Raw genomic sequence first — 26,163 nt, 5'->3', positions numbered from 1 at the left:
TCCCTCTCCTTCTCTCCTCCTCCTCCTCCTCCTCCGCAGGGCTCCAGCACCCTCCCCGACTCCTCGGGGCTCTCCGACCCTGAGTCCCAGTCGGGGGCCAGCCACATGTGGCCCACCATGGTGCCGCCACGCTACTCCCCCCCCGCACTTCCCCCCCGACGAGAAGCCGCCGCCCTACAGCCCCTGAGAGCCCCCCCCCCGCCGCCGCCGCCCCACCGCTGGGGGGGGGGGGTGGGGGGTGGGGGAGGCGCTGGGAATGGTGGGGGGGGGGGAGGTTATTTGCTTCACTATAGGAGCAATAAGTGTAAAAAAAAAATAATAATAATAATAATAAATAAATGGCCTGCCGTCTGTCTGGGCGACGGGAGAGCCACCGTTTCCACGCGTGCGCCGAGCGCCGCCACGTCCGTCACCGTACATAAGAGACAGGCTGCCGGCGGCGACGGGGGCGACCCCCCCCCCCCTCCTCACCACACGGACCACACAGCAGCAGCGCCGACTCACCCGCGCCCCTGAGGAGCGGCGTGGAGGTAGGCAGTGGAGAAAGTCCCTGAGGCCACTCCCCTCCTCCCCCCCCCTCCCTCTCCAGGGTCCTCCCGTGGTGTGTGTGTGTGTGTGTGTGTGTGTGTGTGTGTGTGTGTGTGTGTGTGTGTGTGTGTGTGTGTGTGTGTGTGTGTGTGTGTGTGTGTGTGTGTGGACCCCCCACGCTGCACGCCTCCTCCTCCAGAACCAGAGGAGCTCCCGGCGGCCCCCCCAGAACTGTTTACACCTCTGCCTTAAGACGACTGACGACTTCTTCCGGCGAAGGCCCCCCCCCCCCCCCCCCCCCCCCCTGTTGATTGTGTACGTTCGACGCGCGGCGCTCCCCTCCGTGCGGGGGGGGCGGTCCACGCTGGTTCTGCGATGTTCATCCGTTGCCTCTCTCCCTTCTTCCGGCGACGTGACCTGGTGAGCCGGGTGAGGCCGCCCGGTGTCACGGTCGCGGTGTGTGTGTGTTTCATTTGCACGGGGGGGGGGGGGCGTGAGTGAGGAAGCCCCCGCCTGTGGGACAGCCGGTGGGGGGGGGGGGGGGGGCTTCTACCGCCTTCTCACGGCGGTACATCCTAGCAGCTAGGGAGCGCTGACAAACTGTACAGAGTTCTGCGTGCGTGTAGGTTCCTTTAGAGAGGGTGAAGAGTGTCTTCCACTGGAACCCACCCCAGTCTGTGTTAGCTGTAATGTTAAAAGTCCACGCGCTTCTTTCAACACGTAGAGTGGCTCTTTACCGAGGCATAAAGCTTAGTATCTTATAATCCACATGGCCTTACTTATTCTAGTATAAATGAGTAACTATGCGACCATTTTTACACACGAGGGGTTGGACTGCGCCGCACTCAATTGTATGTATGCCGTCGGTTGTGGGCTTTCTCTCCGTTAATAAATGAAGCTCGTGTCATTTTTCCTGTTGGACGTCCCCTCATACGGCTACGAGGAGGTGGCTGCAGGTGGATTAGGGTGTAGTCACATACGGCTCTAAGCAGGCGGTGGTACTTTCTGCCAACATCACTGGCCTTCCACCGGGGAACGCGTTGCCTTGGGCTGTGATCATTCAGGCTTCTTATCGTTTGAAGAGCACTCTCTCAGGGTCTGACAAAGTGTTCTGTCTCCTCCGCCATTAAAACTTTTATGGAACTGTATTGTTTTTCTAAATAAAGTTCAGAGTGTCCGAACTACTCCTGAAATGTATGAAAACACGTTTGTTTCTTCGCCCACAGTGAACCCACGTGATCAAACTGGAAACTGCAAACTGCAAAATGACCAAACGTTAAGACATGATTACACTGAAAAACATCAACTATTTAATTTTACTTAATCACAAGAGTGAATAAGTACTCGGTGGCATGATACGATGGTTAATTAGTAACAGAGTTTTGCGTCAATACACTATAATAATAATAATACAATTTGTAGGAAAGAGGACATGGAAAGTACAAACGTGTAGAAAGGACACCACAATCGACACGTTTTGAGTTTATTTAATGCCAACAGCACAGGAGACCTTATAAATACATTTCAGATGAACAACGCCGACAACTAAAGAAAGAAAAAAGGCCATGAGCACAAATATACATTATAAAAAACACCTTGGTTAGTCTCACCTAAACCTGCTAGATCTGAAATGAATGAAGTCGTATGGAATGAAATAAGACCTCTACACCATGAGCCACACCGCTACCCTGATAAAACACAAAGATGTAACAGACAAATACATGAGACGTATTCCAAAATAGTATTTTTACTGCATGATTATCACTAAGTGCTATATTTACAGACTAGAGTACATCATCGTAGCCCTCCAAACCAACCTTTTTTTCTTTTTTTGACATGAAGGGAAGAATGAATATGGCCAGCATATAGGACGACTTACAGCTAAAACATTGAAGGGCCGTTAAGGATCAATCAAAATTAAGAAATAGTTTAACCAGTCTTTTAAATCGATGGATTAGTGCAAACCTCATTGGAATATTTACTCTTTTTCAAAAGACATAACGTTTGATAAGTTAGGCCGTGAGAGGTTAACAGGGAATCAAAACGATGCCATTTATGATTTAAAATGTGGGACGGGAATTGTGTGCGATGACATTAATCAGTACATCTTTCACGTTGTGCTGGAGTCATCCTTTCACAGCGGGGATGTCAGATATACGGGTTAATCAACCAATATTTATTCCTGGTGCCCTAATTAACATTTATATGTTAACATCTTACAGTACAGTCAATCTGTGATGAGCCAGATGATAACAAAATGAGTAACATTTAAAGATTTAAACCCTTTAATTCAAATCATTATTGATTATTGATTTTTTTGAACTTCAGTGAAGTTCAGCGGAAGAACTGAAATCAACCAAAATAGTTGAGGTTGCTTAATGGAATGTTATTCAAATCTCATAATATAATATTGAGCTTTGAACCAGAGCACGAGTAAGAAAGGCTCTGAATAAGTGTCGAGTTGGAACTAAGGTAACTAATGTATGTAAAATAATTTCTTGAAGGCATTCACACGTCTGCAAAGCTTTTCAGTGGCTTTGAAAAGTTCTATACAAAAAAAAATTGTTATGACTAATACCTTTTAACACAGACCATAATTGTTATCACAAAAAAAAAACAATATAACGACGTCAGGGAGTGAGAGCCTAAAGCAAGAACACTTCAAGGAAAACCCGAAGCAGGGGTATAAGAACAATGTTGAAGAGCAGGGATGCACGGACACCGATACCAGATCTCAGACCCCCCACTGCGCTCGTGTACTCGTAAAACTTCTACGATACAACCGCTCGATACCACTTTACGCAATGTGATGTAACGATGAAGAGCCAGTCAACCCAAACGTTTTTTTTTTAAGTGATTTTGTCATTTGTCCTATATGATCGTCAGATCATATAGGACAACATAGTAATAAATGCAGTTTTATTACTGTAGCTGAAATACGTCCCCAATTTAGAGAAGAGCGGGGCAGCGTGTGGCACGCTTCACACTCAACACTGCTCATCAGAACGCAACAACCGTACTTCAAAAGTATCACAAAGTGGCCGCGGGCTGTAAACATGGCGATCACACGCCCCCCTCTTCTTTCTTTCTTTCAGGTTTGTAAAACTGTAATGGTATTTTTTCCATTCGGTATCGGTATCTTTATTGGTACTCGTTATCGGCGAGTACACAAACGTTAAGTAATTGTACTTGGTCTGAGAAAAAGTGGAAACAGTGCATCCCTACTGAAGAGTAAGAAGCTGTGAAAGGCACAGATACCAGAGTCACCCTCCCTCCCTCCCTCCCTCCCTCCCTCCCTCACCCTCCCTCCCTCCCTCCTTAGTAGGTCTCCGGGATGACAAAGTCAAACTCCGGGTTGCCCTGCTGCTGCTGCTGCTGCTGCTGCGGGACATTCATGCCGGGCCTCGACCGGGCGTCAGAATCCACGAAGATATCGTTCCAGTTCAAAATCTTACTCTGCTGCGTGGGTGACTGCATCTCCTCTCCGCCGCCGCCGCCGCCGCCGCCGCCGCCGCCGCCGCCGCCGGGCATGACGTGCTGCACGCTGCCGTCCTCCCCGATCATGCGGATGCCGCCCTCGTGCGCGGCGGGCCAACCGGAGGGCTGGCCCGCCGGGCACGACGACGAGGGGGACTTGTAGGGCAGCAGGCGGTACAGGTTGTTCGGCATGTCGTCCTTCTCCTTGCGGCCCGACGGGTCCTGGTTGTGCGCCTGCTTGCAGTGCGTGGACAGCACCTGGTAGTTGAGGAACATCTCGTTGCACAGCAGGCACTGGTAGCGCCGCTCGCCGGTGTGGTGCGCCTCGTGCTTAGTCCGGTACTCGGCCAGGGCGAACACCTTGTTGCAGTAGCGGCACGGGTACTTCTTCTCCCACGAGTGCGTGTTGAAGTGGCGCCGCAGGCTGGTGAGGCACACGTACGGCCGCTTGCACACCATGCACACGTAGAAGGTCTTCCCGTCCATGATGAGCTCGTAGTGGTCCTCCAGCTCGCTCTTGATCTTCTTCTTGCCGGGGCTGCCCGTCTGCGACGACGCAGCGGCGGTGGCCTTGTCGAGGGGTTTCAGGGGCGTGGCCATCAGCGCCCGCTTGCCCTTGGCCGCCTTGGAGCCGCCCTCGTCGGGGTCCTCCTTCACCGGGACGATGTCGTACGTGTTCTCGCCGATGTTGGCGTACACCTTGCACCCCGACGACAGGGCGTCGATCTCCAGGGCCTTGTCCAGGGTGATGGTCTTCTTGGCCACCACGGCCGCCTGGGGGAAGTCGGGCCCCGCGTCGCCGCGGCCGACGGACGACATGTCCGAGAGGCGGATCTTGAAGTCGCCCTGCTGCGCCGTGGTGCACACCTGCTTCTTGTGGACGCCCATGATGTCGCTGCTCTCGCAGGGCTGCGGCGTGTTGGGCGACATGGGCGTGAGGCAGGCGTGCAGGCTGGAGGGCGTGGTGGGCGTCACTCCCGAGGAGATCCTGGCCGGGGAGGAGGGGATGCTGGAGCTGGTGGCGGGGCTCAGGGCGGGCCGGTTGACGGGGACCACCTGGGGGGACTTCTTCACCGCGGCGGACGGCGCCACGTCTTCCGCTCCGGGTCGCTCCGTCGCCCCCGTCGCGGCATCGGGTTCCCGCTTCTTATTCGACGCCGCCGCGTCTCCCGACTCGGCGGCTTCCAGGTCGACCGCCGGCGCCGGCGCGGGCTTTGGGTTTTCCTCCGCCTTCTTGGAATCCGTCTCCGAGACGAACATGACGTCGTCGTTGTCGGAATCGCCGTCGCCCGATTTGCACGTCTGGTTGAACTCCTCGGCCGATATGGAAAAGGACTCGGTGATGATGGGCATCACCTTGGTGGACGTGGAGCTCTTGCACTCGGTGTCTTTGGACAGACCCGGTAGGCCCTTGACCTGGGACAAAAGCGTCCCCAGGTTGGAGATGAACTTGACGCCGAGGATCTGCCCGGCGCTGATGAGCTCCTCCAGCATGTCGGAACGGACGCGGACGATCTTGGAACTGTAAATGTAGTTGAGGATCTGCTCAAAGATCTCCGCTTTGATAAAGTTCAGTTCGATGACCTGCCCCGCGACAGAGAAGAGTTGATGGAAGTAAGTGCTGGAGGCAGACAGAACCGTTTTGTGGGCTCGGAACTTCTTGTCCTGTATGATTATCGTGACGTCACAGAATAGTCCGTGGTTCCGCTGCTCGTTCATCGACTTCAGCACAGCGACGGAGTACTGTGTGTCCGTGGCAGAGATCAGCTTGAGGTTCGGCATGCCTAAAGTGCGGAGAGGATCAGTAAAGTGAATGGAGGTATATTCAGGTTATGCCACCATAATTACTACATTAAAGTACTGCTGTGTGTGTGTGTGTGTGTGTGTGTGTGTGTGTGTGTGTGTGTGTGTGTGTGTGTGTGTGTGTGTGTGTGTGTTTACAGGTTCCAAAAGGTCAAACAGTCAAATTCATTATTACAAAGTAGACATTATTTATGTTGCCTCTAATGTAATCTCTATTTTTACACTTGCTTTTGGTGGTTAATTGTATTTGTACTTCTATTAATACATGTGTCACATTCTGTACGTTCCTCAAGACATTTTCTAAGAGCGTTTCCTATTTAAGTCCACATTTGATGGCTTTATTTCCGACCTTGCCATTGAAGTCATGAATAAATGAGTGAATGAATAAAAAAAAATAGATGTTTCTGCAAACTAGCACGATAGCAGTAGCTGCTAACATGCAAACAAAAACAGAGCTAACGTTAGCTCCTCCATCCAAGTGCGCTGTGCATTTCAAACGCGTCCGTGCCACCACAGCCCCGCTACACTACACACGGGGACCTGCACCAAGGCCCGGGGGGTTTAGTGACTGAGTCGTCGCGATGAGTGAGATCCAGACCACAACATGCAACATAGGAGGTCCGGGCTAACAAAAGTAACGCAGCCCTGCATTTGTTCCTCCTTCAATGGGCGACAGCGCGGCCTTCCGTGGTAGAGAGGTTTCCCCCCGCACACACACATACACACACACACATACACACACATACACACTCACACACATACACACACACATACACACTCACACACACACACGGGATGAGTTCTTCATCAGGCTGTTCTTAGCAAATGCATGCAGTGTATCGCTTACCTGCGCTTTCTGTTTTTCTGTTTGGCCCAAGCCGGATTGTTACTCGCAGTTGTAACTTAGCGAGGCACAGACGACAAAAAAATAGACAGCCGCGGCACGTCTCTGAGGTTCACTACCGCTGTCATGACCCGGGCGGCCACCAGGGGCCGCTGTAGGGCGGCCACTACCGCTGTCGTGACCCGGGCGGCCACCAGGGGCCGCTGTAGGGCGGCCACTACCACTGTCATGACCCGGGTGGCCACTAAGAGCCGCTGTAGGGCGGCCACTAATGCTGCCATGACCCGGACGGCCAGCAGGGGCCGCTGTAGAGCGACATCAGAAATACATTAAATAAATTACGTTCCATTGTATTATTGATTTAAAAAGGACCCTAAAATAATATTAACAAGAATACTATTATATTATTATAATATTAATAAAGGTTTGGTGTTGTATGCGACATCGACTCGTTAACGGGCCTTGAACCAGTACAGGACTCTTTAAATATCAATCACAACCGGAACCTTTCTCCCCTGGACGGTGTTTTGGGAGCGATCTGCGGAGAGCAACGATCGTCATGGGCTCTCGGTAGAGGCCTCGTTGTTGTTTTGTGTTTCGACGGCGGCCAGGATGCCCATCTACGACCGCTCATCAGACCGGAACCCCGACGGTGGTCCCGGCGGCCGGACCAGAGACTACAGTCCCGGCCGGACCAGAGACCACAGCCCCGCTCGGCCCCGGCGGCGGAGCAGGAGCAGGTCCCGGTCCCGGTCCCGCAGCGGGAGCCACGGAGGCCGAGACTTGTCCCCGGACTACTTCGGTCCGAAACTCCCGAAGCCCCGAAACAGGGAACGGGAACGAGAGGAACACGAGCACCGGCTCCATGAGGCCCGCAACATCAAGAGGATCCGCATGGGGAGCCCACGCCGGAGCCGCTCCCGGTCCCGCGAGAGGCACGGCCAGTGGACCGAGCAGCGCGGCGGGCCGAGCGACTACTACGACCAGCAGCGGGACGACGCGCAGCGGCAGCGGCAAGAGGCCTTCATCGCCAGGTACCGCGTTGGAATGCACCGTGACCTATATAAGCACAACAACTTTCTTGAGACGTTTGCCGTATATATGTTTATATTTATTTTTTTGTTGTTTAATTGCACGATTTTTTTTTTTTTCTCCCAGGCGGCTACAGGAACGGGAGAGAATTGGGGAACTGGGCTCCCCTGAAGTGTGGGGGTATTCTCCCAGAGTCAAGGAACCAGAGTACGTTTTTTAATCGTTGGCGTTTAAAACATTGATGTGTTGTCTCGAAGTGACCCGTTCAACGTGTGGTTCAGTATCTCTCGAAATCCATATAAAGTATGTTTGTGGTTCCTCCAGCTCCGACGAATTCACACCAGTTGAAGATGTGAAAAACAGCAGTTCAGATGACAGCTCAGACGGTATAACGCTCGATATCCTTCCCTCCCTTTGTACCCAGATTTCACATTTAAATAGAATGTATTCAAATATTATTTGATTCTTGCAGACGACAAGAAGAAGAAGAAAAAGAAGAAGAAGAAATCCAAAAAGAAGAAAAGCAAGAAGCACTCAGAAGACAGCGAGTCCGGATCAGATTCTGAGGGTAATGTTTCTTATGAGTTCACATCCCGTTCTGGTGATTTCTCAAAGTGTATTTCAGATGACAGCTGTCTAATATAAAATCTATCCCACACATTTTCAGAGGAGGAAGTGAAAAAGAAGAAAAAGAAGAAGAAAAGCAAAAAGTAAGTTTCCAAATGTATATTTAATAAATCTCCTTACAGAGCCCAAAGGGGAAACGACGCATTAAAGATGAATATGTCCTCACAGGTCAAAGAAGTCCAAGAAGAAGAAGGTGAAGAAGAGCAAGAAGGCTTCCAGTGGGTCCAGCAGTGAGGGGTCTGGGGGAGAGGAGGAGGAGGAGGAGGAGGATGAGGACGGGGGGCTGGTGTGGGTGGAGAAGACCTGCATGGACGAGAACCTTGTGGGTCCTGAAGCCCCGCTCGCCCAGATGTCTCAGGACGACAAACCTCTGGAGTGGGTACATGTCAGAGAACAACAACAACGCTACCTTGTTCCAGTAAAGACGTCAGGCTGTTTTTTATTGACGTTGCTGTTCTCCACCCGTCTCGTTCAGTTTCGGCCACGCCCTGTTGCCGGGTGAAGGTGCTGCCATGGCGGAGTATGTGAAGGCGGGAAAGCGTATCCCGAGAAGAGGAGAGATCGGACTGACCAGCGATGAGATCGCCAACTTTGAAAAATCGGGCTTTGTTATGAGCGGTAGCAGGTATGTAATACTGTACCATAATGTAATTAGTTAATTCAGTTAAATCGCTATCTCAGAAATACATTAAGAAATTGTATTTGACTATGTCCTCAAATTAACCTGGAACGGTATAACTAGTCTCTAAGTTAATGAAATACTCATACTAGATACACTTTTGTATCTTTGTTCTATGCAGTCCAGTAATGATTTTCTGAAGATAAAATGTAACGGTCTTGTATGACTATTGTTTCTTGACATTGCAACACTGACCTATACTCGTGTTCTACGTAGACATCGCCGTATGGAGGCTGTGCGTTTGAGAAAGGAAAACCAGATCTACAGTGCGGATGAAAAGAGGGCCCTGGCCTCGTTCAACCAGGAGGAGAGACGGAAGAGGGAGAGCAAGATCCTCTCCAGCTTCAGGGAAATGGTGTACAGGAAAACCAAAGGCAAAGATGAGAAGTGAACGGTGCCTCTCAAGCTTTTGTTTTCGGTTTGTCCGTCTCGGTTGTATAGCATTATTTTATAGTTAAAGCCCACATGTATTGTCCAGCCTAGTTTTGTAAGCAAATTCTATTTTTTTTCTTTTTAAAACTGTACTGGGCAGACCTTTTTGCTTTTAATTTGATGGGACATTTGTACTAGTAAGAGTCAGATTGGCTAACTATTGTATAAATACTGTATACCGATTGGTTGTGGGCTTATTCTGCTCTTTACCGTGTGTAAATTCCCACACATTCAGGAACCCAGTGGTTAATAAACTTTTGAATGTACCCCGTTTCCTTTGGGTTCAACCCCAGCTGTTATTGGTCTTTGATATGTACAACATGATTATTATTTGACACTTTTGACACATTCGTTGTACAAAGCCTGGAGGCAGACCACAATAATTTGGGGCAGCACTAGAGTTGTTTAGCAACTCTGGACTCAACTGGAGTTGAATTGGTTCAAAGGTTGGCTGGATGGACCGACGGCCTGAGGCAAAACCATCTGATTTCAAACTCGAGGGAGCTTGACCGATAAAAGACAAAATATATATGTGTGTATATCTATAGATACAGATAATAAATGTATTTATTTTAATGTAAACAATTGGAGTGCTAGGGTTCCAATAGCTCTAATCAATTAGAGCTGCTACAGAGCAGGTGACGTGCAGCAATCCTATTTGTTACTGTAGTTTTGCTTTTGGCTTTACTAAAATCACATTAGAAATTGAAAGGAAAGACTTCAATGCAGCAGTGATCTTTGCTGGCCTCGATTAAGGCAGGGTAAGATACGCACAATTAATTTACTTTTCTTACTTCTAATCACTGGAATAATCGTTTTGAAAAACTACCATCCGAAGCTTGGAATGTTTTATTAGGCCCAGCCGTAGTGGTAAGAGGTGGGAATTAACAAAAGCACTTCATGTATCGGTTCTTTACTTTAATTATATTTCTAAATTCTTTCGACTTTTACTCCATACATTTTAACACATGTAATTTGTACTCAAACCAGGTCCTATTTTGTTGTAAAGCATGAGAGGCATTATAGACTATTTTTTTTGTTTGCATCATTTCTCATCTTCCCAACATTGAGTCTGATTTAAACCTAGATGCATGATGGGACGACCCCTCAGTGGACATTCCAGAGTGGGAGAAATGGTGTTAATGGGAGAACTAGCAGATTCAGAGCAACACATTCCCCCTCCATGACCTTATTTAAGATTAATGTTTGAATTTGTCAGCTCCAAGACTGATGTTTGGCTATTCATTGTCTCTTGTGCCAACCTCAAAATATTTTGGCAGTCCTGTAGAGATTGGGGCCTTCCTATCAGTTTAAGGCTTAATTAGACCTGATTGTGTTCTAGTTTTTGACGTTTTCGAGTTCTGCTGCCAACATTGACAGCTGATCGGCACATTGGAGCGATTATTTTTTGTGTACATTAATTTCATTATTGTTTTTTAGCTGAAGTTAGAATGGGTTAACTTTAACTGCCCTTGAATTATAATTATATGACGAGCCGTTGAATCAGTACTCCTAACAGTATCTCTACTTCTACTTGAGTAAAGAAGGGGTCTACTTTTGCAACCAAGTTGGTGACCCACCTTGATCATAACCAGGGATTAGTACCAAGCCATCCGTAGAGGTGCACTATGTGAGCGGTTAAACCATCAGTTAATACTAATATTTAATTTCAACAGAGCACTCTGTAGAGGGAATGGCGGTCCCAATGCAAACTTCCTCTTAGTGGCTTGCGCCTTTAGTTGAGACTACTAGTTGAAGAACAGACAGGCACAATCAAAATCGTATTAGACATGTGTATAGTGTCAGAATTAACAGCACACTTCAAACAGATTTAAACAGATTTATTATACAACACATTTACGCAGTGACATCTTGCCGTTCTCAGTGAATGTTTTCAAGTCCCTAAAGAAAAAGAAAAAGAAAATAACATCAGTTTTCAAACACATTTTGGGACCTGCAGGCACCATGGGGGGGAGGGGGTTAGGTGTTACCTTGGATTGATGGTACTCTCCCTTCCCAGACACCCTCTTGTCTCTCTCCATCAGATACCACTGGTACGGGACCCGGGCCAGTCTCTTCTCCTGCAAACACATACGTCTCATCATCACATGCAACACGTTTTCTAATCATGCATAACATTTAGAAGAGTATGCGCAGAGGTCAGAGGAGAACCAGCGGTCCCTCTCTCGGACCTCCAGGTGGGCTGGCTGCAGTCGGCCGGGCTGAGTAAGGTCTACCCTATCCCTAACCCTAACCACTACTACCCTATCCCTAACCCTAACCACTACTACCCTATCCCTAACCCTAACCCTAACCACTACTACCCTATCCCTAACCACTACTACCCTATCCCTAACCCTAACCACTACTACCCTATCCCTAACCCTAACCACTACTACCCTATCCCTAACCACTACTACCCTATCCCTAACCCTAACCACTACTACCCTATCCCTAACCCTAACCACTACTACCCTAACCCTGAAAGGGACATCATTTACTAAACATCATCGCTGGCGTAAGACGACTTTGACGGTAGCAGTTGGATGTTGATGTCCACGTCCTACAGGCTGCAGCCAGACATTATTGGCCGGTGCTCACCTTCCCCCCGTTGGTGAACTTGTGGATCTGTATCGTCGCGGCTCCGGGGATGATGAGACACGCGGTCATGATGGCCAACCCGGGCAGTATCTCATACCACATGCTGTCGGTGCTTCTGGACCATGCGGCTCAGTGATATATCTTCAATAAGACGCTTTGTGAGCGGCGTCTGACGGGAGGAAGCCGACAAAATGTCCAACGTCGTCCTCACAACAACTTGACGGTCATCCGTTCACTTCCGGGGCGCATCCGGCTTTTATTTTATTTATTTTAATAAATTTAATAACATATCAACGCAAACTGATGTATGGTTGTCGTACGTGTTTTGAAATGTAATACAAGTGAAATCATAATCATAACCATACTATTACATAGTAACACAACAAACCCAAAGTCATATATGACAGTGTCAAGTAAATTAAAAACTATCAAACGTATTTTTTTTTTGTAGACAGGACTCAAAGGTATCCCTATACTGGTTTCATGGCAATTATATTATTTAAATACATTTATTCCGTATTATTTTATATTCAAAGGTTCACCGGCTCTGCGCGGCGTTCGGTTGGACCACAGCGCCCCCTATCGCCCCGGAGACAGAACTACCACAGCGCCCTCTATCGCCCCGGAGACAGAACTACCACAGCGCCCTCTATCGCCCTGGAGACAGAACTACTACCACAGCGCCCTCTATCGCCCCGGAGACAGAACTACCACAGCGCCCTCTATCGCCCCGGAGACAGAACTACCACAGCGCCCTCTATCGCCCTGGAGACAGAACTACTACCACAGCGCCCTCTATCGCCCCGGAGACAGAACTACCACAGCGCCCTCTATCGCCCTGGAGACAGAACTACACCACAGCGCCCTCTATCGCCCCGGAGACAGAACTACCACAGCGCCCTCTATCGCCCCGGAGACAGAACTACCACAGCGCCCTCTATCGCCCCGGAGACAGAACTACCACAGCGCCCTCTATCGCCCCGGAGACAGAACTACACCATAGCGCCCTCTATCGCCCCGGAGACAGAACTACCACAGCGCCCTCTATCGCCCCGGAGACAGAACTACCACAGCGCCCTCTATCGCCCCGGAGACAGAACTACCACAGCGCCCTCTATCGCCCCGGAGACAGAACTACCACAGCGCCCTCTATCGCCCCGGAGACAGAACTACCACAGCGCCCTCTATCGCCCCGGAGACAGAACTACCGCCGCGGTCTCTAGAGGAAGTGCGTGATGGGATACTTTTGGTCGCTAACTCACAGCTAAGTAAGTAAACAGAAACAGCGCGGGACGTGGACGTTGATAATAACTGATCTCTGAACCAGACGTTCGACCATGAAGGAGGACAAGGAGAACACCCGCCCCAAGGAGAGGAGGCTGGAGGAGGGCGAGAAGATCGAGAGGCTGAAGGAGAGGAGGGAGGCGATGACAAAGGTACGACCCCCGCTAGCTGCGCTAGCGTCCGCGCAGCACGTTTGTTTGGTGAACTTTCGTCCGGGTCAATAAACCAACTAGTTTGATTTGTTCATTATGGTGCGTTACAAGCAACCCGTAACCCCGTGTTTTCACTGCCTTCTACCCCGTGGAAGTGCCCCGGAACGGACGGGCAGTCAAACCCGCAACGATCACTACTCTCCCAGTTCCAGCTCGTAATCTATGGGCTAAAAAGTGTTTCTGGGACGCGTCAATAGACGTTTGTGTACGTGTACATGTTGGTGTTGTTCTTCGGACGGTCCTGCTCACGCCACCCTTGTGTCGTAGATCGTGATCAGACGTCTGCCCCCGAGCCTCACCAAGGAGGAGCTGGAGGAGCAGCTGCAGCCTCTGCCGGACCTCGACTACCTGGAGTTCTTCTCCAGTGACACCAGGTGAGCCATACCTCCTTATGATATAGCACAGTGTATGGATGTTAAATACTTCAGCATTCAAACCACCTTTGTCTTCCTTTGTACCCCTCTAGCCTCTCCCCCCACCTCTTTTCAAGGGCGTATATTAACTTCAAACAACAAGAGGATATTGTCCTCTTCAGAGATCGGTTTGATGGATATGTTTTCATCGATGGCAAAGGTATTCAGAACATGCATTTTACTATAAGAGGCTTTGTTTGAGTTACAATTAATACTAGATAATGCCTACATCGTTGTTCACTTGCTTCCTTGTTATCTTTCTTAACAGGACAAGAGTATACAGCCGTTGTGGAGTTTGCGCCTTTTCAGAAGATTGGCAAGAAAAGAATCAAAAAACGAGATGCAAAGTGTGGAACCATAGATGATGGTAAAGTTATTGTCGACAGCCATATCGGATAATTGTATTCCTGCAAAGGTTATATAATCATCCATCTTCTCCACCCTAACCAATATCCAATTGGAACTTTCCTTGAATCTCGGAGATCATGTCTTGAACATCAACTGTCAATGTCAAGCTTCTAGTATAATGCTACATTTTAAATGTTACATAATGGGAATCAAACTTCGAAAAAAGTTGTTTCATGAAGATTGCCGTTTACCTTTTAGATCCTGATTACGAAAGATTCCTGGAAGTATACAATGGACATGATGACGAAAAAATGACATCTACGCCTGAGACTCTCTTGGAAGAACTTGAGGCTAAAACAAAAGAACTTGGTGGTATGTAATCGTGTTTTTTTTTTAAGGAAAATATAACACAAGTCTAGTGTAAGTATTCAAATAACATCATACACTTGTGTCCCCTTCTTCAGCCAGAAAAACCACTCCCCTCTTGGACTTCCTTAAGAATAAGCAGGTAATTGCTTTGTTGCAAAAATATTGCAGGATACACTTCATATACTTTACATGAATGTTTACATTATATACTTAACATTCACACATTTAATCTGTGAACCGTATGCCGTTTCCCAATGTGCAGAGGATCAGAGAGGAAAAGAAGGAGGAGAGGAGGAGGCGGGAGCTCGAACGTAAGAGACAGCGCGACGAGGAACGGCGTAAGTGGAGGGACGAGGAGAGACGGAGACGCAAGGACAACGACAAGATGAAGAAACCGGACCGGCCCTTGGACAAGGACCCAGTGAAAGAGGAACCCAAGATCAAGGTAGTTACCACAGAGGACAAAAGCATCTGTTCAAACCCTGCCAAAAATCTTATATCATTTATGAATATTTTCTTGAACCCCCTTTTATCCAGCTCCTGAGGAAACCAGACCGAGGGGAGGAGATGGACACGGAGAAACCTAAGGACAAGCCAAAGAGACTAGAGAGGCCAATGAAAGACGAAAAAGTGATGGGGAGTCTGGATCTGAAGAAGAGGGCAAACATCATGGATATCAAGGAAGACAGACCCAGGAAGTGAGTGAGCCGGTTCTCAGGACGAGTGGTTGTTATAGATATAGATATAGATATAGATATAGATATAGATATAAATGTAAGGAATTAACACACTTTCACTCTCCCAACACGCTCGCAGGGTCGACGAGGACGGACGCAAAGAGTTCCGGGAGCGTGACCCCGTCCGGGACCGGGAACGTGACGCAGTTCGGGACCGGGACGCCGTTCGAGACCGGGACGTCGTTCGAGACCGGGAACGCGACCGGGAGAGGGACAGGGAACGCCGGCAGAAGGAGAAGGACCGCATCCGGCGTCAGGACGAGGACAGGAGGCGGCGGCGGGAGCGTCACGACGGCGAGAACGCCTGCAGGAAGAGAGAGGAGGCCGGGAAGAGGGACAAGGAGCGCGACTGGGACAAGAAGAGGGGAGGCAGCGCCAACGAGTCCGCCCCCAGCGAGAGGTCTGCCAAGGACAACCGGAAGGAAGAGAACATGAAGAGAGATCGCATGCGCAACAAGGTAAGGGCACGGAACAGAGCTGCTGCTCATGTAAGTGCGTCATTGCTATGGCAACACAGCTTTCTATGTTTGTTTTTATTAAAATCTTGTACATTTTTGCTCCAGGATCGACCTGCCATTCAGCTCTATCAGCCAGGGGCCCGAAACCGCAACCGCGGTGGAGGAGGAGGAGGAGGAGGAGGAGGCGGGGGCGGCAGTGGGGGAGAATCCCAACCTGGAGAAGGAAAGCCAGACAACGAGTCAAAGAGAGCCAACGACATGGGAGACGATTGAATCAGTTTTGGGGCATCATGCATGTGAAGCGTGGGGTGCGAGACGGGGCCGGCAGGGCTCCGAGGGGAACACACCGGCACCACAGCGTAGCGTGTAGGTACGTCCTAAAGCCAGACCGGGACGCGGTGATGTCATGGTGCCACACTCGTCCGTTTTGTCGGTCAATAAAGGATTAGGTAACACAGCACTTCCTGAGTGGTGTACAATTGGCTCTAGGGACCTGTCGCTGATGCCAAAGCTTTCTTGGGACTTCATTAAATGCCAAGTGGCCTTATCACAGTGTTGCCGTGCTTCTGTCAAGTGTTGCAAACATTGGAGCTTCATCTTGCTGAACGGTCCATCTATGCCACACCCTTAAACATTTAAACGTAGTTCTGCAATAGATCTCTGCCCTCACCATTCTGACGTACATTTTTGGACTTAAATGGTGTTGCCACTGCAGGATATTTATTTTGTTTCTCTACTGTATGTTCTTACATGTATTATATAAAAGATCATGGAAGAAATGCAATTATTTTTTTCCTGCAACAAAAACATGAATTTTATCTCTTCCATTTGCATACAGCGGTTGCCTTACGTGCGGGCTTGAAGGATTTGTTCAGTTTAGAAACTGAAACATGTATTCACTGATACAGTGATAAAGGAGAAATAGCCATTTGTGACTTTAGAACTGTGAGCTTAAGCATCGCTACAAGCCTGCCTGCAACCATCAACATTACCAACCTGTGGCCTTCAAACTTAAGAATTCAAGATTATCTCTGCATAAAAAACACATTTCATATTGAATTAAACAACACTGCATGTAATCAAATCAGTTTAATCCATGCTCATTTTGTTTGAATGGAAATAAAAAGGTAATTCATGAAACTGTCTCGGATTCTTATCCTCTACAACTCTTGATGACTTGATGAAGTTTTGGTTAATTTATAATTTTGATAATGATGTTATGAAGAACCAAACACAGTTTTTCATAATATCATGTGGTAGGGAATCTCTTGGTCTACATGTACTCACATAACAACCAGTCACCAAGATATTAGTGAAAATGGGTAGCAAAAAGCAATGTACGAATCACTTTGAGGAACTTTGGGTATTATTGTTGTCACCAGAAAATTAAACATCAAAACAAACATCACATAGAAGAAAGTTGTAAAAAAAACAACAATCTACAATACAATATTATGGAACATGTGAAAAATAAATGTACAGAAAAGCTTGATTATTTGTTCAAATGGTGAGGTTACATTGCATTGTGATGTTTCGTATGCAATTTATTAGGACTAGTATGTACATAACCGTCAACGAGAATGTATTTTCACTCAAATAGATCGATGTCAGACACTGGTATGTAAATTACCCAGGAGACCGAACACATTCTACTTTGAAATAAGTGTGAGGTAGGTTATATCAAAACGGCCTTTTTCCATTATTGAGCATTCATAAATGTTTTACAAAATGAAATAATCAATAGGTATGAATCAATCCTCACTATGCGTGGGTCCGGTGTGAATGACATAATTAATCATTAATTAGTTTTTTTGTTTTTGTTTATGTCCTTACCGCAATATTCCACTAGGGTCGCTGTGTGGAGAGAGCGAGTCCAGTTTGCCCGTCCTGATTGGTTGAGAAACCCTACATCACTGCCGCTTCCCTTCCTTCCATCTCTTCGACCGCGGCCATAGTGGGGACAGCACTGTGGACAAAATGGTAAATACGAATCCTAAAACATCCACCGTGTTGGCTGTTTTTAATATGCATCAGTGTTACTAAGTCATTTAATAAATGTTTATGTACCTTAAATATGTGTATATTGCGTGAAAAAACACTTTAGATGTAATACTATTTTAATGTTACGGTTTGCTGTACCCATCTCTACGCATGTTAGCGGTCTGGCTCTATGCAGCTGGACCTACTGAACCTATACGTATTATATTACTATTAACTTTCATTTAACTCTGTATTTGCAAGGGTATTATCTTGTTTGTGGGTTGCTGTGGGGTTGGCAGTGACATGTCATCACTTATCAGAGCGCTGGACCCGGCTCCCATTGTGGAGGCCCGTTCAGTCCTTCGCCCTGTGCAGATTAACTTCAAACCACATGCCCTCAGTGTGATGTATCGTGATCTAATACTTTATCATCATCTTTTGTTTCCAGTCGTCCCACAAGACGTTCAAGATCAAGCGCTTCCTCGCTAAGAAGCAGAAGCAGAACAGGCCGATCCCTCAGTGGATCCGAATGAAGACTGGGAATAAGATCAGGTATGGTTTCGGTAGCAGCACGTATATCCAATGGTTCTTCAACCGAATGACACCTTTAAACCAGGTGTTTGTTCTGCACGCTCTCAAGGGACGTGTAAGATGTTTGCGTCACTTGCCTCATCTACTACCGGCGCACTTTATCTATGCATGGACATCTAGGTAGACGTTTCTGGTTGAAGGTTTTTTTTTTTTTCTTGCATATGTGTAAAGCAGGTCTGCAATTGCAGTACTTCAGACTAGTGGAGTAATGTCATTAACCCTGCTGAGAGCGTCCTCCTGCTATGGAACTACTCTTCCTGCCCACTGTGGTTGATAGTAGGGTCTGTAGTAGGGACATCTGGTTTACCTGACTGGTAGTGTGATTGTCCAAAGCAAGTAATGCTGTTCATGATTCCCTTGGGGTTAGTTCCTCCATGACTAGACAAACACGCATGACCTCACATTTAAACTAGTGTAATGGATGCAACAAAGTTATCTCAGTCACTGGTGACTAAAATCTATGATTTGTTAATGAGCAGATGAGTGTAACTTCGTTTAGACTATAATGCTATAGACAAAAGGGTTCCAGCTGGAATCAATTGACCTAGAAGGATTTTAATGAACTAAAACTAAAGTGCACTGCAGGGGTAGTCTAATGAGTGTAATGGAGGAAACTTCTGGCTTGATTGTGGTGTCGGGTGGGCATACAGGAAATCTACATCAGATTGCACCCATCTGTCTTTGCCCATACATACATGCCAACGTTTTGTGTGGCCTCAAGTTTGTAATTATTTGAAGTCCTAAACATGTTAATGTAGCATAACCTAGGCTATATCCAAACACTTTGTTGGCCCACGTCTAGCATGAGAATGCACCGCGGTCTCACCATAATGACTATTTCACTTTTTAATTACTAGACTTCTGAAACGGGGCTGTCTTGAAGATGTGACGCTACACAAGCCCTATGACTAAATGTATGAGCTCCTTTTTAACATTTGTCCGCCTTCTACTCGTGCCACAGGTACAATTCCAAGAGGAGACACTGGAGGAGGACAAAGCTTGGCCTGTAAGCCTTCCACTGCTCACCAGCTCGGCATCCCCCGTCTACCATCCGTCAGGACCCTCTGCTGGGGTCGGGATCCGTGAGGGAGGCAGTGTCCGCTGGATCAACAGTCTTTTTGTACAAATACTCTGGATATAGTTGTGTTTGACAATAAAAAATGTCTGACTCAGCTACATTTGTATTGCAATTCTTCATCAGGTTAACCTTTCATTGCTCTTGTGACTAGAAAACTGACACTGCTATGAAGAGATGACTGTGGGGAATTAGGGTCTGATTACATGACTGACAAGTGTTTAATATCGACACGTATGACATGCGCTCAAGAAAACATTGACATTTGTTACTGAGCAGACTGACTTTTAAAGTGAGACTGGACACAATCATGGGAAAGGCCATGTTAGATAATGGGGTAGTGCATCAAAGTACGTCCTTATTGAAGGGTTAAATAAAATACATTCTAGCCGTTTTTCATGGCAGGTTCATTAGAAAGTTATCCATATATTTGACAGTTGTAGGCTTTGTTCAGTATTGCTTCCTCGTTTTATGTTAAAGGGTCCGCGTCAAGATTTATTCCCCCAGAAATTGAAAGCCTGGAACGCATCTCTTAAAGATAAGACAAGCCGACTCCCGGCTCTGTTCCTGTCCAAAGAGTCCACCTCGTCCAGGCCAAGGTCCACACATGGGGCAGCGGTCGGTGTACACGACGCGCTGTTGTTGGCGTTGTGAGCGCAGTCAGGGTTGTGCTCCTCATCCCACGCACCCAACAGCTCCTTCATCTCCAGTGGGGCGTTTCCCTTCAGATACTGCCAGGCTCTCCTGCCATTGTAGTCCATCACGTCGACTTTTGCCCCGAAGGCACCGACCAGCAGTTTGACCACCATGAACTGGCTGTGCATACTGGCGACGTGCAGGGGGGTCAGACCCCCGCTGCCTTTTAGATTCACGTCGGCTGGACATCCCACGTTTTCAGCGTGTCTTAAAAGTTTAGCCAAAGTCTCACCGTGTCCACTCTTGGCCAGCCAGTGGAGAACAGAGAAGCCACTGATAAAGTCCTTCCTGGTCAGTAAGTATGGATCGTCAGCGATAAATTCAAATATGGCTTCATAGTTCCCATCCACAGCGGACAGCATCCAGGCGTGCTCCATCGGATATAAAGCCCAGTCCGATCGCTGGGCGTCTTGCTCGTCCCTTGAAGACGTGTTCGTAGTATTCGTGGAAAGCACGCCACCAAATCCAGTATTTGACGTGTTATTGAACAGAAATTCCTTCAGGTATTTCTTACGCATAGCTGGAGTGAGCGACCATCTCTCCGGAGCGTCAGCGGAGTACCCATGCAGAGCGCCCGGGGTCGACTCACCCACCTCTGGCTGCCTCTGTAAGCCCGACCTACGCGAGAAGGAATTGGGCATAATGTGCTTTCCATATCGCGACAGACGCTCCACCAGAGCCCCGCGGCTGGTCCACGGTCCGGCGGTGCTTGGGGTCGGAGCCTCGGTTACATTACAGGTTGTTTCACTGCGGTCCTCCCCAACCAAATCATCGTTTTGTGGGCTATTGCTCTCATTCATGTCACCTTCCATAATATTACCGTAAAAACACTCAGACGGATGCAAGCAAATAACATTCCTTTCAGGATGTAATCCAGGAAAAAAAATATATATGTACAATCCCGTTTTCAAAGTAACTTCCCTATTTGCAGCTTAAACACATTTTAAGTCAACTTCAGTTCCAGCCGCGCTTCATCCACTCACCGGTGATATGGTCCTTTTTTGGATATGCTGTCAAAAGTTATTATTGAAGAAACTTTAAATGTCGGGGTTTCCTTATTCCATCCATCAGAGTTGCTCCATTAATGGACAAACTCAAGTGTAAACCATGTCCGCGTCCTTGCCAGAGGAACTGAGAACGAAGTGCATTTTGCAAATCTGGCACAATAACGTCTAGTACAACACTGGCGGACTTCGAGGAAGTACTTTATTGCAATCACTCAACAGCCAACCATCCGGATTGGCACATAATACATGACCTATAAAAAACGATAAGCGTGGTTCAGGAATGCACGACCAGTTGTCAAGAAGAATAAACATTTAAAAAAACAAGTTGAATGTATAAAAAAAAAAATAAAAAAATAAAAAAAATCGACGTTTAGTCGGCTTCAGAAGGGAGGTCGATAGTCAACTCGCTGATGGTCTGGAGGAAGGCGTCCAGCTCTGATGTGCAGTCGTCTGTAGAGAGGGACAGGGTAAAGCCTGCGTGAAGGACACCCATTGGACACAGTATTTGGCAGCATGCCGTTGCGGTGTGGTCGTACCTGAGCCGTGTTGAACCTTGAATGATGACGGCGGTGTGGTGCACGGTTCAAGCAGTTCAAAGTCCTCCTCTGGGATACAGTGGGTACGAGGAACGGACGCCAGCCCGGGCAGCGCTAGGCAGCCGAGACGAACCAAGTCGTCTGGTACATAGTGCTTTTCAAACTCTGGGGTAAAAAAAAAAAAAATCAAACATCTTTAAGTGCCTTAATACAATGCACTGCTAAAGCAAAAATGTTGCTGTGCAAAACATAAATGAAATCCTACCATACAAGGGGCATCAAATAACCTGCACAGCAGGGAAACAAAATCTAAGCCTGGCTGGTGTTTAGGGGGGACAACTTTGCCCAAAGCAAACACAATTACACCCCACTTTACATGGTTAAAAGTATAAATAATGAAACGGTTATACAAATTCACAGAGGTAAAACAGATACCAAGTAATCATTCATTTTATAAACCCACAATTTGAGTGAAGTGGTAAGGTGATAATACACAAGGTAAAAGCTAAATAAAGAGGTAAATAAAGCATCCCCTGGCCACCTGGCTGGTGGACGCAGCATATTGTACAGACATAACTAACAGAGGGGCCGTATAGCAGTAGAACCTGGGGAATGGAGCAGTTACCTAGTGGGTCATAGGGTACAAATCGCTCAATGTCTGGGTACTCCTCCACTTTGCTCTGAGGAACACATTTGACTTTGGTTTCCTGTGTGAGAAACAACAAACACATAGGTTGTCATTTACACACACTTTTTTAAGTCACTGTTTGAGTCAACCTCCTACAAGCCCAGATATGAACAAGCAATGGAAGCCAAGCTATAGCCTCACTTGCACATCATTTTTGTTAGGGTGTTTGACCCCCAATGTCCCCAGCCAGCCTGTAAGCATCCTTGAGCTGGGATCCTCACCACTCCATATTCATTAATCAAATACAACAAAGTTAAACTAACAACGTTCCTTTTGACAGTGTCTCACCTGGACCTTCTGAGGTTTCAACTCTTGCCTGCTGGCCGCAGGGGTAGCAGTGATCTTGTTCACCACACCCAGAGCCTTACGAGCAGACTGCACTGGGGTCAGGAGCTTCTTGGCATGTTTGGGCGTTTTCAGCAAGTTCTCTGGAGGAAAGTGGTGCAACACATTAGAATAGAACCTTAGTTATAATATATATAAGTTTGTTTTAAAACTACTACTACTACTACTACTACTACTACTACTACTACTACTACTACTACTACTACTACTACTACTACTACTACTACTACTACTACTACTACTACTACTACTACTACATACCAGGGGCAGACAGGAGACGCTGTCGTGCCTTCAGGGTGGGTCCAGGGAGACCCATAAGGTTTTCCCTCTCCGCAAAGATGATGTTTGCCATGTTGTCTGTGAATAGAAGGGTCAGTCACAAGGAGCACCAAAAATTCATTCATACTGCGTACTAGATACAGAGAAAGTCACCTGAATGAAAGGCAATGTGGGGAAGAAAGTAATGGATCGGTATGCCTTTGTAGTGGAGCATGTAGGACATTTTAAGCATGAAATCCTTTTCATTTAAATGCATTTCAACTAAATGGCATTCAAGTTCCTGCCAGCTCTACTGGCGTGTTGTGGCGCTAGCTCGGGTGGCTAGTAGCCTAGCTAGTAACCTAGTGTTAGTGGCCCTACACAAGTTAGTAGGAACATTCAAGAATTCATAGCAATGCAAAATACAACATTTAAAAGACAGCATTGTTAAGATATATGCGGGTTAACCATGCGTCAAGGCGTTAGCACGTTAGACAGTTAGCTGAGTCGTTTGCAGACGGCGTCACTATCATCAGTCAGGTCACATTTACCAAAAAAGTTACCCAACAAAACGCAGTACAACTACGATAAGTCAAGCTTCGACCAGCTGCTCACCAGGGTCGGGTCAGGTAACTACCGCCGGGTCGCTGGTTAACGTCCACGCGATGCAGGCGCTCGGGTTGTTTTGGTATGAACTCGGAGGGGCGTGGCCAGCAGCGCTCGCGGCTGCTTTTTAAACCCCGCGGCCAGCGACCCTATTGGCTCAACGGCTCAGCGGACGGTTGGACCTGGACCTGTTAGACTGCGACCAACAGGTACAACAGGTACAGCTGCTCAAACACTCACTGTGATACATATAACTATACAACGGGTAGAAACCGACCCAAATACTCACTGTGATACATATAAATATATACAACGGGTAGAAACCGACCCAAATACTCGCTATGATACATATAAATATATACAACAGGTAGAAACCGACCCAAATACTCGCTATGATACATATAAATATATACAACAGGTAGAAACCGACCCAAATACTCACTATGATACATATAAATATATACAACAGGTAGAAACCGACCCAAATACTCGCTATGATACATATAAATATATACAACAGGTAGAAACCGACCCAAATACTCACTGTGATACATAACTATATACAACAGGTAGAAACCGACCCAAATACTCACTGTGATACATATAACTATATACAACAGGTAGAAACCGACCCAAATACTCACTGTGATACATATAACTATATACAACAGGTAGAAACCGACCCAAATACTCACTGTGATACATATAAATATATACAACAGGTAGAAACCGACCCAAATACTCACTGTGATACATATAACTATATACAACAGGTAGAAACCGACCCAAATACTCACTGTGATACATATAACTATATACAACAGGTAGAAACCGACCCAAATACTCACTGTGATACATATAACTATATACAACAGGTAGAAACCGACCCAAATACTCACTGTGATACATATAACTATATACAACAGGTAGAAACCGACCCAAATACTCACTGTGATACATAACTATATACAACAGGTAGAAACCGACCCAAATACTCACTGTGATACATATAAATATATACAACAGGTAGAAACCGACCCAAATACTCGCTATGATACATATACATATACAACTACTCGCTATATATATATATCCATATATTTATACATATAAAATATGTATATATATATAAATCCGGTACAAACTGTACTACTCACTATGATCCATCCATCCATACATATATATATATATATATATATGGCATGCATGCAAACTAGTCACCTTTCGGCGAAATTCGCAGTTTTTTTAAACAAAATTGGACAAAATTGTGTGATTCGTGGAAAAACATCGGGGGTGGGGGGGGGTCTACAGTCTGACGAAAACGAGACGATAACTAAATAAAAATCAATTTAGGCTGACAAAAACTACGACGAAATCTTTTGACACTTTCGTTGACGAATAAAAACGAGACGAAAATGTAAGCGGGACGATTTGGGAAGCGATCCAATCAGAACTAAGCTCTTTATGAGGGGGAGTACTGATCGTCCCGCCCGGCAGGTCAACTAGCAGGCGGCCGCTGCGTCGCAAGCAAGTGTCCCTTTGTAAACAGTTTAGCGCAGCAATCACCGGTTAAAACACAACCAACTTGAAGTCATTGGCAGACGAGTCATCCCGAAATTCACGCAAAGATAAGCATCCTCAAACTGTTTTTTTCTTTCAAGCTAATGTTATGTGTGTTTTCGCTAAAATTGGAATACAATACAAGCTGAAAGAAACCACCGCTGTCCTGTAACGGTACCGGAGCTCTGTGCTGTCGACACCACAGCGGGGCACAGAAACACAGGATTCACTGGTTTCTGACATGAGAAACACTAAAAATGAATAAATGTTTTATAAAGAAAACTATCTTAGTTGGAAAGCCACGCAACAGATAGCCACGGTTACATACAGTAATGTTCTTATGACGGGAGAAAGGAGCAGAAATATAGTATAGAGACAACTTGGAGCAGTGTGTGCGCGTATGTTTGAGTGAGAGACGGGAGTGGATGAGAGACGGAAAAATCGGACCCCCTCCATTCTACCTCACAGGTACAGAAGGCCTCCGACAATGAGTGCAAATAAAGCTAGTGCATCCCAGAACAACAACAGACCAAGGAGGACGCCAAAAAAAATAATAAAATAAAATAAAATAAACTCCGAACAAAAATTATATTAAAAAAAATTATTAAAAAAATATATAATATAAAAAAATATATTAAAAAAAGAAAAAAAATTGACGATATTTTTTTTTGGACCTGCGTGCGCATGTTTTTTTTTTTGACCCTGTGCGCATGAAAAAAAAAAACATGCGCACGCAGGTCCAAAAAAAACGTGCGCAGATCAAAAAAAAAAAATGCGCGCAGGTCAAATTTATTTATTTATTTATTTTTTTTATAATTTATTTTTTTTATATACTTTTTTTTTGTTTTTTTGGTTATACTCGCCGGAGTATAACTGTAACTATGATCCATACATACATATATATGGAACCCCCTAGTGAGTCTGTGTTTTCCTTGGCTCACACATCATTCTCACCTTTTTCACCCCAAACCAGTTTG

At 46.6% G+C, this 26,163-nt stretch overlaps 8 protein-coding genes across 8 annotated transcripts in view; 4 read left to right on the top strand and 4 right to left on the bottom strand.

Annotated features, from left to right (window-relative positions):
• tmem255a (transmembrane protein 255A) overlaps positions 1–187 on the top strand; it is a gene marked incomplete at its 3' end in the record, with an annotated part of 10,696 nt that extends 10,509 nt beyond the window's left edge. Inside the window, 2 exon segments of the mRNA XM_084469689.1 lie at positions 40–138; positions 140–187. Of these exon segments, the coding sequence (XP_084325815.1) occupies positions 40–138; positions 140–187 (147 nt within the window).
• A 3,659-nt stretch (positions 188–3,846) lies between these two features.
• zbtb33 (zinc finger and BTB domain containing 33) lies at positions 3,847–6,754 on the bottom strand (the record flags this gene model as incomplete). The annotated part of the gene is made up of 2 exons (XM_084469680.1): positions 6,656–6,754; positions 3,847–5,789 (listed from the first exon to the last, which is right to left on the bottom strand). The coding sequence occupies exon 2, from the start codon at positions 5,785–5,787 to the stop codon at positions 3,847–3,849; it is 1,941 nt and encodes a 646-aa protein (XP_084325806.1). The 5' UTR covers positions 5,788–5,789; positions 6,656–6,754.
• A 439-nt stretch (positions 6,755–7,193) lies between these two features.
• Positions 7,194–9,703, top strand: nkap (NFKB activating protein). The gene is made up of 8 exons (XM_084469686.1): positions 7,194–7,686; positions 7,811–7,891; positions 8,009–8,070; positions 8,157–8,252; positions 8,352–8,394; positions 8,480–8,686; positions 8,787–8,936; positions 9,207–9,703. The coding sequence occupies exons 1-8, from the start codon at positions 7,265–7,267 to the stop codon at positions 9,379–9,381; spliced, it is 1,236 nt and encodes a 411-aa protein (XP_084325812.1). The 5' UTR covers positions 7,194–7,264; the 3' UTR covers positions 9,382–9,703.
• Positions 9,704–11,248: 1,545 nt separating this feature from the next.
• Positions 11,249–12,259, bottom strand: ndufa1 (NADH:ubiquinone oxidoreductase subunit A1). The gene is made up of 3 exons (XM_084469699.1): positions 12,024–12,259; positions 11,414–11,503; positions 11,249–11,324 (listed from the first exon to the last, which is right to left on the bottom strand). The coding sequence occupies exons 1-3, from the start codon at positions 12,123–12,125 to the stop codon at positions 11,304–11,306; spliced, it is 213 nt and encodes a 70-aa protein (XP_084325825.1). The 5' UTR covers positions 12,126–12,259; the 3' UTR covers positions 11,249–11,303.
• Positions 12,260–13,238: 979 nt separating this feature from the next.
• Positions 13,239–16,975, top strand: upf3b (UPF3B regulator of nonsense mediated mRNA decay). The gene is made up of 10 exons (XM_084469681.1): positions 13,239–13,459; positions 13,787–13,893; positions 13,986–14,092; positions 14,201–14,299; positions 14,539–14,652; positions 14,745–14,788; positions 14,912–15,094; positions 15,187–15,347; positions 15,466–15,844; positions 15,950–16,975. The coding sequence occupies exons 1-10, from the start codon at positions 13,361–13,363 to the stop codon at positions 16,115–16,117; spliced, it is 1,461 nt and encodes a 486-aa protein (XP_084325807.1). The 5' UTR covers positions 13,239–13,360; the 3' UTR covers positions 16,118–16,975.
• Positions 16,976–17,765: 790 nt separating this feature from the next.
• rpl39 (ribosomal protein L39) lies at positions 17,766–19,588 on the top strand. Its single transcript, XM_084469700.1, has 3 exons — positions 17,766–17,824; positions 18,273–18,376; positions 19,377–19,588. Exons 1-3 carry the CDS (start codon positions 17,822–17,824, stop codon positions 19,423–19,425), a joined length of 156 nt encoding a protein of 51 aa, XP_084325826.1. The 5' UTR covers positions 17,766–17,821; the 3' UTR covers positions 19,426–19,588.
• Positions 19,589–19,836: 248 nt separating this feature from the next.
• On the bottom strand, positions 19,837–21,387 carry sowahd (sosondowah ankyrin repeat domain family d). The gene has a single exon (XM_084469688.1). The coding sequence runs from the start codon at positions 20,996–20,998 to the stop codon at positions 19,979–19,981; it is 1,020 nt and encodes a 339-aa protein (XP_084325814.1). The 5' UTR covers positions 20,999–21,387; the 3' UTR covers positions 19,837–19,978.
• Positions 21,388–21,545: 158 nt separating this feature from the next.
• pttg1 (PTTG1 regulator of sister chromatid separation, securin) lies at positions 21,546–23,728 on the bottom strand. Its single transcript, XM_084469697.1, has 6 exons — positions 23,636–23,728; positions 23,024–23,119; positions 22,706–22,845; positions 22,355–22,436; positions 21,730–21,894; positions 21,546–21,643 (listed from the first exon to the last, which is right to left on the bottom strand). Exons 2-6 carry the CDS (start codon positions 23,112–23,114, stop codon positions 21,564–21,566), a joined length of 558 nt encoding a protein of 185 aa, XP_084325823.1. The 5' UTR covers positions 23,115–23,119; positions 23,636–23,728; the 3' UTR covers positions 21,546–21,563.
• Between the last annotated feature and the right edge of the window lie 2,435 nt (positions 23,729–26,163).

The sequence above is a fragment of the Micromesistius poutassou genome, assembly GCF_964030765.1.
Source record: "Micromesistius poutassou genome assembly, chromosome: 6".
Classification (NCBI taxonomy): domain Eukaryota; kingdom Metazoa; phylum Chordata; class Actinopteri; order Gadiformes; family Gadidae; genus Micromesistius; species Micromesistius poutassou.
This window is presented reverse-complemented; position numbering and strand designations above follow the sequence as displayed.